The following is a 14,484-nucleotide window of genomic DNA, read 5'->3' as shown; positions in this document are numbered from 1 at the left end:
ACACGGCATACCCTTGATGTCCGCAGATGTTCTACATAGATCAAACATTCGGCAAAGAATAGGAGAAGAGTGAGTGATTTTTACAATGATTTTGTTCGAAGGGCCAAGCAGTCTCTTCCCAGAGGATTTCCAGCTGGATCTCATCATGTATCCACACGTGATATACCATCCACAACAAACAGCCATTTGATATCACCTACTCAACCTGGACCATGGCTTCCACAACTTCTTTCCTCAAAAATGTGCCTCTAGAGGACATTTGCAAGGTAGCCACTTGGTCATCCACCCACATGTTTGCAAAACGTTGCACGCTTATCTCTACCATCGCATCATCTATGGCTTTTGGACAAGGGGTCTTATCCTAGGTGGCAGGGCTCCAAACCCACCTCCACGATTCGACTACTGCTTTGTAGTCACCCAAAGTGGAGCACCCATGGGGACATCACTGAAAGAATAAAAGAGAGTTACTCACCCTGTGCAGTAATGCGAGTTCTTCAAGATGGGTGTCCCTGTGAGTGCTCCACTACCCTCCCTCCTTCCCCTGTGTTGGAGCCTTCTTGGTCCAATGGCAAGGTTAGAGAAGGAACAGAGGGGGCTGCGCCTGGCGCATGCCTAATGGACACCAACGGCATGAGGAGGCACCAGGGTATGTGTGCGGTGAGGCAGGGCACTGTTAGAAAAAAATTTCTGGTCGCCAGTGTAAGAATGCACCGGAAACCAGAATGGAGCACCCATGGGGGGACACATCTTGGACTCCCATTACTGCATAGGGTGAGTAACTCTCTTTTTCTAGTATTGCTTGAAGTAATTACTCATGGTGAACAATCTTTTTATACTTCTTTTAACCGTTTTCTATTGTTGGTAAATATAGTAAAGTTGCTGCTTGTTCTGTTCTACGCTTTTGGATGTCTACTGGTTTTAACAATATTGGACTGGCTATATTTTCTCTAACAGTACTGTACAAACCAGAGATTTGGATAAAGAACTTTCTAAAGATGAGCTCATCCTAGAGTTGAAAACTGAAATGGAACGCTTATTGAGCAGTAACAAAATGAAAAGAAATCAGATTACTCAGTTACAAAATGATCTTAAAGACTGTCAGAGGACAACAGAAGAACTCAAGCAGTTGTTGAAAACCAATAAAACAGCAAACGAGAATGAGGTTTGTTCATTTAAAAAAAAAAAACACTGAACATTTAGACTTAATAGAACAAGGCAAAAAGTCACTGAATTTCAACTAACCCAAGCAAAATATGAGTGAGCTCTCATTTTCTCCTAAACAGCATTTTCAAGTAATGTCTTTGAACTACATTTACAAGAAGTTCTTAATGTAGTTGTTCTTAACCTTAAAGAAGGGATTAGTGTTATGCAGAAATAGGCTAAGTAGCATGAGGAAAAATGGAGATAACTGTCAGGTATTTTTAAACTACCACCAGAACTTGGATAATTTGTCTTTCCTTCCAGTTGAGTTTCTGATGTGAGGACTTGCTTGCACATGGTAGCAAGCTTTATTAATTGATTAAAATTATCTTCATAGTTCTGATTTCTCAGTGGTTGGGGGAAGCAAATCAGTCTTGCAAAGGCCTTCATGTCTCAATTAGATGGTAGCTGGCATTCAACTTTGGTGTAGGGCTTTGAGTATATACTTCTAGAATGAACCCAGAAGATATCACAAAAATGATAAAGATTGTCATATGAGCTGAATACTTAAAATCATAGTATCCTGTATTTTGTAATAAAGGCATTGCCTTTTACTGCTTTGTTTTGGCATCAAGGAGAGATATTTGCTTAACATGTTAACTTCTAAAGCAAGTTTGTATACATGTATGCCTGAAAATTTTTTTCAAGTTAGTTTTATGTTTTATTGATAGCCTAAAAGTAGTGTGGGAGATCAGACTGAAACCTTATGGTCCACTCCATTTGCGTCTGATAATTTTCTTCAAGAAGAGCTTCTGAGACTTAGAAAGGTGAATCAGGATTTACAACAAGAAGCTGAGGTGAGTTTAATGTCATGTTTAACCTTTCCCCCTTAAGGTAAAGACCAGCCAGATTGTCCAAAAAGTAAATTAAAATGTATTATTTAAAATTGTCTTTTCATGATTTTTACTTTCATTTGTATAGAACTATAGTTCGTGTATTCAAGAGCTTAAAGCAAGTGAGGAAAAACTGAAAATTGCAAACCAAGATCTGTGTAATCAGATGAGACAAATGATTCAGGACTTTGATCGGGATAAACAAGAAGCTGTTGACAGGTAGCTTTTCTAAATCCATCTCCATCTTCATCCACAATGGCCTATGTAGGTCCTTTTGTACAGAGATGGCAGTATTAGACTTCATGCTTCTTACAAAAATAAAACGAAACAAAAAAACAGTTGTGCTTGTACATAAACAGTGGAATGAAGCTTTAACTTTTTTCCATCCTAGGTGTGAAAGAACCTATCAGCAACACCATGAAGATACAAAAGCCCAACTTCAGGAAGATCTCATGGAGAGGCATGCTGCAGAAAAAGAACAGCTCATTAAGGCTTATGAAGAGACCATCTCACAGTTAAAGTAAGACTTTTATTAATTTTAACATCCTTAATTAGACTGAGAATCTACCATGAAGAAGCCCTCTTTGTCGCATTTCAAATAATTTCCTTTTTATATTATGAACAGTTTATGGTCATGTTTGTGAATGTAAAAAATAACAATAATGATTTATGTAAGGGCTGACATGGATGAGTTGAACAAGGAGATGACTGCAGTGAAGGAATGTTACATAGCAATCTGCAGAGAGAGAGACTCACTGGAAATAACTTTGAGGAAGAAACTTGAACAAGAGCAGCAGTCAAAGGAAGAGAAGGTACAAGAAAAAAGTCCCCCTTTCAGAATGCTTTGCTAAACTAGAAGTATGGGAAAGGTATTGAATTTCATGACTTTTCTTTTTCCTTCAGGAGTGAAGGGCTGAGTTCCACTTCTGTTTTTGTCCATGGGGTAGGGTATAAATCTAAGTATATGTACAGACTTTGAGCTATGACTGAATACTTGCTATCAATGAAAAGCTGCCATAGAGAGAAATGATAGAATATAGTCTCTACATAGTGCCTAAACTGTTGGTTATCCTTATTTATTTACTTATACCGTGTCACATTTAAAATTATCCCATGGAAAAGGCTCCCCTTTTGACTCTTATTTCCTTTTCCTTTGTGTCCTTTTTTCTGCTGATCTCACTTGTTTGTCATTGTGTCTGTGTTCTGGTCTAAATTTCTCTCCCTTCAACAGCTTCCAATTCCAAACTTTCTGTGGGTGTTGATCTTGCCCCCTATCACATTCTGCCTGCTAAAAGGGTAAGCTGTTAAGTAGTTAATGCTGGCACTGAATTCCTATTCTCTGATTTTAAAGTTGATGGTTCTGTAAGATTAAAAGTCTATAAGGGGAAGTTCATGCCTTCGAGTCATTGTTCTGAAGCTGCACACTTAGGGGAGACCTCTTATACTGAAGGCTTGTCTGTACTACAGAACTTTACAGCAGTGGTTGCCAACATTTTTAACCACAAGATCACTTTTTCAATTTAAGTGCAATATAAGCTCTACCTCAAACCCAAATATCCTTGCCTGGCTTCCTTCCCTCCCCTTCTCTGAGGCCCCACCCTTGCTTCATCCCTTCTCCAAGGCCTTACCCTGCTCACTTCATCTTTCTTCCCAAACCTCATTCACTTTCACTAGGCTAGGGTAGGGGGTCGGAGCGCAGGCTCTGGTCTTGGGCCAAGGGATTTAGAGTGTGGGAGGGGCTCCAGGCTTAGCCCAGGGTGGGGGATTGGGGTTCAGGAGGGGTTTCAGGGTGCAAGCTCTAGGAAAGAGTTTGGGTATAGGGGACTCATGTCTGGGGCAGGAGGTTGGGTGCAGAAGGAAGTTCAGGGCTGGGATAGGGGTTCAGGAAATAGGATTTGGCTGGGCACTGTTTAACTGAAACAGCTTCTGAGTAGTGGAGCACTGGAGTTAAGGCAGGCTTACTCCTGCCCTGACCATGCACCACTCCTGAAAGCAGCTGGCATGTACAGCAATGGCTCCATGGTGCCACATGCTGCCCCTCATCTACAGGCAGCTTCTACTGATCATTGGGAGCTGCAGGAGTGATGTCTGCAGGCAAGGACAGCATGTGGAGACACCTTGTTCTATCTCTCTCAGGGGCTGTAGGGACATGCCAGCCACTTCCAGGAGCAGCAATTACCACAGGGATAATTATTCCAGCTATGACAGGTTAGGCATTTTAGAGCTCACTACTCAAAGAATAAAATTTAAGCGTAAGAGAGAAATGAAAATTATGAGATGCACAGACCAGTCAAAAACCAAAACTAACATGCTTTGCAAGCAGTAAAAGGAGTAACAACAGCCCCCCAAATATGTGTTGGGTCGGGAGATGAGAGTGAAGGAAAGTGTGTGTTTGTGAGAATGAAAATTAATTTATTTACTGAAACACAGTGTTAGAGTGAGAGATTTTCATTGCCAAGCTCCCTCCATCCCCTTCTCTCTATGTGGAGGTAGGGTACAGGAGTGCGGGCGAAGGAGACACCCTGACATCACCATCCCCTCTTCTCCCTCCCACACCCTGTACAGCAAGCAAGAGGCTCCTGGGGGGCAGCTCCAAGGCAGAGGGCAGGAGCAGCATGACAGTGGGTGGAGGGGCAACTGAAGTGCCAGTGCTTGACAGCTTCCTGGCCAAGCCAGTCGGGATCACCTGTCAGAGCCTCCAAGATCTACTGGTAGATCCCGATCTACTGGTTGGTGACCAGTGCTTTACAGTAAAGTAATGTCAACATAACTCCATAGTGGAGAGACACTGTAAACCAACAGAAGGCATTCTTCTGGCATATCTACACCACCTCCTTGAGTGACATTAGCTATGCCAACAGAAGCGCATGTCGGAATAGTTGTGTCTACTGGGGGTTTGCCAACATAGGGGTGAACTGATTTAAATCACCAAATGGAAAGCTTTAAATTAAATTGATTTTAATCCGCTTTGCTTTTGTACTTCCATTATTCCTTAAAGACAGGAGATTTTCATTAGTTAATATAACCATTAACCTATGTTGATCTAAAACTACATTGAGTCCTTACACTAAATAGGGTACATTTTTGCCATGTAGAAGGGTACACTATAACTATATTTATTTACTGAAACAAGTATAGCTTAATATAATTACGGGAAATTCACTTCATGTTACTGAAAAACCTCAGGTCAACAGAACTCAGTGCCTTTTGTGTTTGAGGTGTACATGAAGAGGAAACTAATTTGCGTTTGGCGTGTTTTTGTTTAAAGTGTTTTACTGTGCGTAATGTTGATGGTTCATCTTATAGGTGTGCAACTATATCAGAAATTTAATGAGTCTAGCTAATAGCACATGTAAAAATGTTCATGATCAGTGGAGCTTTCTATCCTTGTAGCTATCCCATGAAAAAATGTAGTGATGGTTAGAATTGTGATATCAGCTGTAACCTCTCCTACCATTTGCTCATTTGCATCGATACTATATAACATTTACTGTGCTCTGAAAAGGGATTCTGTACAAGTTGCTTCTATGTCAGACTAGTTCAGTATATAGACCAGTGTTGTTTTTTTCTAATTGCATTCATTGCAAGCTTCATCTGGGATCTGAAAACTGTTTTATTTCTTATCTACAATGACAGTGAATTAAAGCTGACCACTATTTTTATTCATGTGAGAGAATAGAATCTGTGTTGTTTTTCTGGAGGTACATTGAGTATCTGAAGGGCTATTGGTATGTGAGCAGTCTTCTTTCCTAAAGCAGCATAAACAGATGCAGCTCAGAACACTGGGAGCAGATATGTTGACTCAGAAAAGTCACAGTAGTCACTCATGATAATAACCACACTTTAAGAGAAAGTATTTATCAAGAAGAAAATATCTCATTGAGTAGTCAGTAATGAAGTGCACAGGCTTTATAATCTTAATCGGGTCTATTCTTTCTGGTGTGTGTAACAGTTGGCTAAAGTTTGTTGAGTTGTATGCTTGAATGTTGTCTAGTTCAAGAAACAGTTATTGGAAGAAAAAGAAGAATCTCTTAACCATCTGAGGACTGAACTAGAAGAAAAGCACAGGAATTCTATTATAACAGCAAAAAAACAATGGCTGAAAGAAAAAGAAGTCAGTATTAAACAGCAAGTGGAAAATGAAGTGGCATTAGCAAAAGCCCACTGGGAGAAGGAACAGAAAGAGGTGTGTGGCTTGTACTAATAGACACGTACAAATTCATAATAGTCTATTAATGGACACTGAGGAGCAGATCTTCAGCAGATATAGCTCAATGTAAAGTCACTGAAACTATGGTAACTTAAACCAGTTTGGAATCTGCTCCTTTAATGTTAAGAAATATACTGAGCTGCTGAAATCAGTGGGAGTTGCAGATGCTCAGCGCATCTTCATCAGGCTTTAATTTAAAATTAACCTTTAAAATGTATAATAACTGCACCCATAAGCACATCTAAATATTTTGCTTGAATTCTAGAATGGGTGATTCATAAGTTGTATTTGCCATTTGCTTTAGTAGCCATGTAAACTTATTTGCACGTTTTTTATTGCCGTCTCAAAAACTGTAGAATGGGAACACAAAAGCACTCTGCCTTTGTTACTCTTACGTACTGAGATTTCTTAAATTTAGAACATAAGAATGGCCATAGTGGGTCAGATCAACGGCTCATCAAGCCCCATATCCTGTATGCCGACGTGGCCAATGCCAGGTGCCCCAGAGGGAGGGAATACAACAGGTAATCTTCATGTGATTCCTCTCCTGTCACCCATTTCCAGACAGCCGCTAGGGACACCATTCCTACCCATCTTGGTTAAAAGCCATTGATGGAGCTAACCTCCATGAATCTATCTAGCTCTTCCTTGAATTCCGTTAGTCCTAGCCTTCACCACATCGTCCAGCATGGTTGACTGTGTGCTGAATGAAGAAAAACTTCCTTTTGTTTGTTTTAAACCTGCTGCCTATTAATTTCATTTGGTGACCCCTAGTTCTTACATTGTGGGAATAAGTAAATAACATTTCCTCCTTCACTTTTTCCATACCAGTCATGATTTTATAGACTTCTATCCTATTCCCCCCCCCCCCTTAGTCTCCTCTTTTCTAAGATGAAAAGTCCAAGTTGTTTTAATCTCTCTTCATATGGGACCCATTCCAAACCCCTAATCGGTTTTGTTGCCCTTTGCTGAACCTTTTCCAATGCCAGTATATCTTTTTTGAGATGAAGCAACCACATCTGTACACAGTATTCAAGATGTGGGAGTACCATGGTTTTATATAGAGGGAATAATCTATTCTGTCTTCTCTATCACTTTTTAAATTATTCCTAACATTCTATTTGCTTTTTTGACTGCCGCTGAACACTGAGTAGATGTTTTCAGAGAACTATCCACAATGACTTCAAGATCTCTCGTTTGAGTAGTTGTAACTAAATTAGTCCCCACCATATTGTATGTATAGTTGGGATTATTTTTTCAATGTGCATTACTTTACATTTATCAACATTAAATTTTCATTTGCCATTTTGTTGCCCAATCACTGAGTTGGGTGAGATCTTTTTTAAGCTCTTCACAGCCTGCTTTGGTCTTAACCATCTTGAGCAGTTTGGTATCCTCTGCAAATTTTTCCACCTCATTGTTTACCCTTTTCTCTAGATCATTTATAAATAAATTGAATAAAATTGGTCCCAGGACAGACCTTTGGGGGACCCCACTAGTTACCTCTCTCCAATCAGAAAATGTACCATTTATTCCTACCCTTTGTTTCCTGTCTTTTAACCAGTTATCAGTCCATGAAAGTATCTTGCCTCTTATCCCATGACAACTTACTATACAGAAGAACCTTTGGTGAGAGACCTTGTCAAAGGCTTTCTGGAAATCTAAGTATATTATATGCCCTGGATCCTCCTTGTCCACATGTTTGTTCTGCAAAAAACTCTAGCAGATTAGTAAGGCGTGATTTCCCTTTACAGCAGCGGTTCCCAAACTCTTTGACATGGGGACCAGTAAATCCATTCACAAGCTTTTGGAGGACTGATAACATTCATTTGCATATTCCTTAAACAAATTATGAATATTCAAATAAGTTGTTTCTGGTCTTCCCAAAGCCCCCAGTGCCAGCTTTAGCAAAGCTTTTTGATACGGTCTCCCACAATATTCTTGCCAGCAAGTTAAGGGAATATGGATTGGATAAATGGACTGTAAGATGGATAGAAAGCTCGCTAGACCAGGGCTTCCCAAACTTTTTACTTTAGTTAGAACCCGTTTTTTTTTTTCAGTACTGTTTTTTGCAGCCCAAAAATATAAACACATATGAAAAAGGAATTTAAAATGAATACATTTTCAGTGTTTCACCCGGCTGCATTCTCCGCCCAGCCTGGGCCAGGGCTTGGGGGACCTGGCGCCGCATGGGTACTCCAGGAGGCGGAGGCGGGAGCAGGAGCAGATTGGGGTTAGGGTTTCTGGCTAGGAGGGAGGGTGCAAGGAAGGATAGGGTTGCCAGGTGTCCGGTTTTGTACCAGACAGTCCAGTATTTGAGGGTTTTGTCTGGGAAACAAATTTTCTAATTAGGCAAGTTTTATTATAATTAGGTGTATCAGTCTGTAGCTGCGAACTACCTGGCTGGTAAACGTGCTAACGCTGCGTGAGTGTGTCTACCAGCCAGGCAGTTTACAACTACTTAAGGAAGGGTATGGCGGAGGAAGGGGGGAATGGAATCCTTGGGGCCGGACTCGCTCGTGTGCCGGGGTCAGAATGTTCCCGGGTCAGTCCCGCCAGCTGGCCAATTCTACCCCGCTTCTCCTCCCGATCTCCCCTGGCCAGCCCCACTGCTCCCGTCCAGCCCTGCTTCTGGAGGCTGGTTCTCCTGTCCTCTTCCTCCCGATCTCTCACGGCCAGGCCCGTGCCCACCCCCTATCCAGCCCTGCTTCTGCTGTGCTCTCCCCCCCTCCACCCCAGATCTCCGCTGGACAGCCCCACTGCCCCCAACCCTGCTTCCTGGCGGCTGGTTTCCCCCACACACACACCTCCTCCCAGCCCGCCCCACTGCCCCCAACCCTGCTTCCCGGCGGCTGGTTCCCCCCCCCCCCACACCTCCTCCCAGCCCCGCCCCACTGCCCCCAACCCTGCTTCCTGGCGGCTGGTTCTCCCCCCCACACACACCCCTCCTCCCAGTCCGCCCCGCTCCCCTCCTGCCAGCCACGCTGAGGCCAGGTATTTTTTTTCCCACAGCCCAGTACCGGGCCACGTCCCATAGTTTGGAAAACTCTGCTTTACAGAAACCATATTGACTTTTCCTCAACAAATTAGGTTCATCTATGTGTCTAATAATTTTATTCTTTACTATAGGTTCAACTAATTTGCCTGGTACTGACGTTAGACTTACTGATCTGTAATTGCCAGGATCACTTCAAGAGCCCTTTTTAAATATTGGTGTTACATTAGTTATCTTCCAGTCATTAGGTATGAAAGCTGATTTAAAGGATAGGTTACAAACCACAGTTAATAGTTCTGCAATTTCCCATTGAGTTCTTTCACAACTCCTGGGTGAATGCCATCTGATCCCGGTGACTTGTTACTGTTAAATTTATCGACTTATTCCAAAACCTCCTCTAATGACACCTGAATCTGGGACAATTCCTCAGATTTGTCACCTAAAAAGAATGGTTCAGGTTTGGGAATCTCCCCCAATATCCTCAGCTGTGAAGACTGAAGCAAAAAGTTCATTTAGCTTCTCTGCAATGACTTGATCATCTTTGAATGCTCCTTTGGCATCTCAGTTGTCCAAGGGTCCCACTGGTTGTTTAGCAGGCTTCCCGCTTCTGATGTACTTAAGCATTTTGCTATTACTTTTTGAGTTTTTGGCTAGCTGTTATTCAGACTCCTTTTTGGCTTTTCTTAATATATTTTTACACTTAATTTGACAAAGTTTATGCTCCTTTCTATTTTCTTCACTAGGATTTGACTTCCACTTTTTAAATCTTTTCTTATCTGTCACTGCTTCTTTTACTTGGCTGTTAAGCCACGGTGGCACACTTTGGGTTCTCTTACTGTGTTTTTTAATTTGGGGTATACATCTATTATGATGTCTTTGAAAAGTTTCCATGTTGCTTGCAGAGATTTTACTTTTGTCACTGTACCTTTTAATTTCTGTTTAACTAATTTCCTCAATTTTTTTGTAGTTTCCCTTTCTGAAATTAAATGCCACCATTTTGGGCTGCAAAGGTGTTTTCCCCACCACAGGAATGTTAAATTTTATTACATTTATTGTCACTAAGTTATGCAGTTATATTTACCTCTTGGACCAAATCCTGCACTCTATTTAGGATTAAATCAAGAATAGCCTCTCCCCTTGTGGATTCCAGAACCAGCTGCTCCAAGAAGCAATCATTTAAAGTATCAAGAAATTTTATCTATGCATCCTGACCTGAGGTGACATGTAGCCAGTCAATATGGAGATAGTTAAAATCCCCCACTATTATTGCACATGCATCTGACGAAGTGGATCTTTGCCCATGAAAGCTTATGCTCCAATAAATCTGTTTGTCTATAAGGTGCCACAGGACTTCTCGTTGCTTTTGCAGATTCAAACTAACACGGCTACCCCTCTGATTCTTGTCACTATTATTGAGGTTTTTTCAACTTGAGCACTCTAATCGGACTTGGTAAAAAAGTGTTTCAAGAAGCTTAAATTACACTAACCCTTCAGAAATGGAAGTTCTTGTTTCTATAGAAGCAGCTTTATATCATCTATGTTGTGTTTCTCTCATCTCACAGGGAAAGATGTACACCTCAACTGTATAACTGACCAATAATAACTCTCGTTTTTACATATTTTTCTTCTAAAAATACTTTTCTTTTTTTAAATGTAGATCAAAGAACAAGTTATCCAAGAACTAGAAATAGAGTGGCAAGGCAAACTGGACCAAACTCTAGCAGAATCTAAAAAAACTTTAGTTGAACTCAAAAACAGTGGCAGCCAAACTGACCAAGTACCCATAATAGATGAAACATCAAGTAAGGAGATTGAAAGGATGGTTCAGGAGCAAAAATTGCAACAGGAGGATGCACTGAAAGAAAAGGAGAAGGCTGTTAGAGAGGCCTTGAAAGAACTTGAAACAGAACTGGAGAGAAAACATCATGAAAACATTGCCAATCAGGTAATATAGACATTTTACACTGCTTATTGTTTTACAGTTTTCAAACATGTAAAGTGAGTGCTATTAAATCAGAATGCCAATGTTTATACTTGCTTGATTGTCCTTTACTCAGTGTAAATAGCATAAGTTCAAAGCAGTGAAGAATCTGATGGTAAATGTGTTGTTTTAAGCAGAGGAAGTTATTATAAAGCAAGTTTAATCGTACCTTTAGTAATTCAAATTCTTGTATTTGATTATCTCCAAAATTTGAAAAATATTAACCTTCTGTTTTCCGCCTCCTGATGCTATAGAAATGATATGAAAGATCATCTAGGCCAGCAGTTCTCTAGCTATGCTACCTTTGAACTCTGTAACATGACTCAAAAGAATGAGCCAGTATAAGTTCCTGAATTTCTGAGCAAAACCACTTGATGTATTTTAGTAGTTAATTAATTTAAAACACAATTAATGTTACTTAATTCTCTCTCTTTTTGAGGGAAGGGGGTAAAGGAACCTCAAGCTATAATGCATTGGAACTTATTTAAAAACAAAAAAATGCGGTAACCCTGATACTTTTTCCTGTAAGCATTGGCAATTCAAACAGAAATTACAAGTTTGTCGTGTGCTGATGTACTACCTTCACTGTGTTAAACATGAAACCACATTTTGACTCTAATGGTTAAAATGAGTTCTTGTTCCTCTGTTTCTCTCTTTGAAGGTAGAAACAGCTTTGACCAAAGCTTATGCCAGGTGGTTGCAAGAATTAACAGAACTTGAAGAATACAAAAGAAATCTGAAAGAAGAGCGAGAGAAATGGGAAAGAGAGCATGAAATCAATGCAGCAAAACAGGTAGCAAAGCATACTTGGTTGGATGCGTGTGTGTGTGTGTGTGTGTGTGTGTGTGTGTGTGTATAAAGAAAATTTGAAAAAAAGTTAAGTTAAATCAAAACAATTTGAGCCCTGATTCAATAAAGCATATATTTAAGAGCTGTGCTAAACTCAGGTCTAATGAAGTAAATTACACTGGTTTAAAATTGTGAGTAGATTTCTCCGTTAATGGAAATGAGCAGAATTAAAATGAAGCCAATTTCTAGAGGCTGGAGCCAAATAATTTGCTACTGAAATAGGATTGATAATGGACTGACTTGTAAAACTCTTCTGACTTGAATGGAGAAACACTTGCAATCATTCTTTCTCAAATGGCTGTAGCAACTCCATTAATATTTCATCTTAACTGAAGGAAATTTTTTCTTAGGCTTCTGCAAGATTCTTAATATATTGTAAAGCTGTTATCACATTGATTAGATAGGAGGGACATTCTCTGTGTGTGCGCGCACACGCATATGTGCATGCTTAGCAATGCAGAACAATGTGTGTATCCACATTTTCAAACAGGGTTGATCAGTTTCTTTAAAGTTTATGCTGTTATAGCTGTTATGCTCTTATAATCCTTAAGGGTTTGCTGACAGACTGTTTTTAAATATATTTTGCATTCTTTAGCTATCACTAGTTCTTTCAGCAGCTGAAGAGAAATGGAAGAAACAGCTTGGGAACACAGAGAAATCTGGAGCCAGAACCAAAGATCTTGAAGAGCAGGTACTTTCTCTTAGAAAGGAACTGGAGCTAAAGAAAGAAGAAATCCCTGCGACTGTTAAAGCAGAGCTAGCACAGGCTCGTGCTCAGTGGAACAAAGAAAAGCAAGAAGAAATCATACAGCTACAGGAACAAAATGAGCGAGACTACCGTTCATTCTTAGATGATCATAGAAGTAAAATAAACGAGGTGCTTGCAAGTGCTAAGGAAGATCTTGCGAAGCAGAAAAATGAATTGCTAATTCAGAAAGAGGCAGAACTGAAGATGTGTCTGGACCAAAAGCAACGAGAATGGGCAGGTCAGGAAACACAGAGACTCCAAGAGGAAATTCACCAATATGAGGAGAAGATTCTCATTGAACTTGAGCTCTTGTTAAGGGAAATCCATGAAGAACTAGTCACAAATGGAAATAATGAGCATTCTTGGCAGGATACATGTTCCTGTAGTACCATTCAGTCAAACTGCCAATACAAGGAAAAGCTAAAGGCATCCCTAGAGAAGGCTTATAGAGGCACAATGTGCACAATTCTAGAAAAAGCCAGACAAGAATGGAGAGAGGTAATGGTTCTATAAATTAAAAATATAACTATGCCAACCCTGAGGAAGGGACTTCTCGGGTAACTGTCATAGGACTTTGCGCATCCCCAAGACATTATATATGGATCAAAAACGTAAAACAATTGAGTTTTGTATTGGTCTATTCTTAAAACTTTAGAAGAGAGATAGAAGGTTCTCTCTTAAATAAGTGAAAAAGAGGACTACAGGTATAACTTTGACATTTTAAAAATTTAAGTTAGACAAATTCAAATTAGAAGTAAGTACACATTTTTAACCGTGAGTGTGATTAGCCATTGGGAAATGGTGGATTCCTTTATTTCTTGATGCCTTGATATCAAGACTGGACACCTTTCTGGAAGATATACTTTAGTCAAACAGAAGTTATTTAGCTCAATATAAGGGTAATTGGGTGAAATTCTATGGCTTATGTTATCCAGGAAGTCCTACTGGTCTTCTGACCTTAGCTCAGGAAATAATTTAATCTATGAATTAAACTTGGAATATATATATCTGGAGAAATTCCAGAAATTGTCTTCTGAAGTTAAAGTAATGGCTTTTGTGTTCTACTGGATCAAATATTGCCTTTAACAGTAGTTTGCTTATTTTGCAGGTTGTCATTCATATGTGTTGTTATTCTATAATCTGCTGATATAGACTTGGCATAGTCTTTTTAATAGAAGTTTAAAAGCATGAACTGAGAAAGCTACCCACCTACCCTAACTGTATACCATCCCTGATAGATGTCTGTCTAACCTGCTTTTAAATACCTCCAGAGATGGAGATTCCACTACCTCCCTAGCCAATTTATTCCAGTGTTTAACAACCCTGATAGCTAGGAAGTTTTTCCTAATGTCCAGGGCTCACCAAGCGGCAGCGAGCCCCACTCGCCAGCCACGCAGTTTCGCGTGGTTCTGCGTTCTGTGCATATGCAGATCGCTCTGCGCCAGCTTTTCTGGGGCTCACCAAGCGGCGGCGAGCCCCACTCGCCAGCCACGCGGTTTCGCGTGGTTCTGCGTTCTGTGCATGTGCAGATCGCTCTGCGCTGGCTTTTCTGGGTTATTATCTACTCACCACGGGCGAGTAGATTACATTATTTGTTGAGCCCTACTAATGTCCAACCTAAACCTTTCTTACTGTAGTTTAAGCCCATTGCTTTTTGTCCCATCCTCA

At 40.3% G+C, this 14,484-nt stretch overlaps 1 protein-coding gene across 13 annotated transcripts in view; it reads left to right on the top strand.

Annotated features, from left to right (window-relative positions):
• CEP152 (centrosomal protein 152) overlaps positions 1 to 14,484 on the top strand; it is a 67,441-nt gene that overhangs the window by 34,449 nt on the left and 18,508 nt on the right. For 10 of the 13 annotated variants that reach the window (XM_075897199.2, XM_075897193.2, XM_089782040.1 and 7 more), the window contains 9 exons: positions 955 to 1,162; positions 1,872 to 1,997; positions 2,122 to 2,252; positions 2,425 to 2,553; positions 2,710 to 2,845; positions 6,028 to 6,219; positions 10,896 to 11,183; positions 11,881 to 12,012; positions 12,664 to 13,314. In XM_075897199.2, the coding sequence (XP_075753314.2) occupies positions 955 to 1,162; positions 1,872 to 1,997; positions 2,122 to 2,252; positions 2,425 to 2,553; positions 2,710 to 2,845; positions 6,028 to 6,219; positions 10,896 to 11,183; positions 11,881 to 12,012; positions 12,664 to 13,314 (1,993 nt within the window). The remainder of the gene's footprint in view (positions 1 to 954; positions 1,163 to 1,871; positions 1,998 to 2,121; positions 2,253 to 2,424; positions 2,554 to 2,709; positions 2,846 to 6,027; positions 6,220 to 10,895; positions 11,184 to 11,880; positions 12,013 to 12,663; positions 13,315 to 14,484) is intronic. The other 3 variants (XM_075897203.2, XM_075897201.2, XM_075897202.2) reach the window with 2 other exon arrangements.

Source organism: Pelodiscus sinensis, chromosome 14, assembly GCF_052426305.1.
Source record: "Pelodiscus sinensis isolate ZL-2025 chromosome 14, ASM5242630v1, whole genome shotgun sequence".
NCBI classification, from domain to species: domain Eukaryota; kingdom Metazoa; phylum Chordata; order Testudines; family Trionychidae; genus Pelodiscus; species Pelodiscus sinensis.
This window is presented reverse-complemented; position numbering and strand designations above follow the sequence as displayed.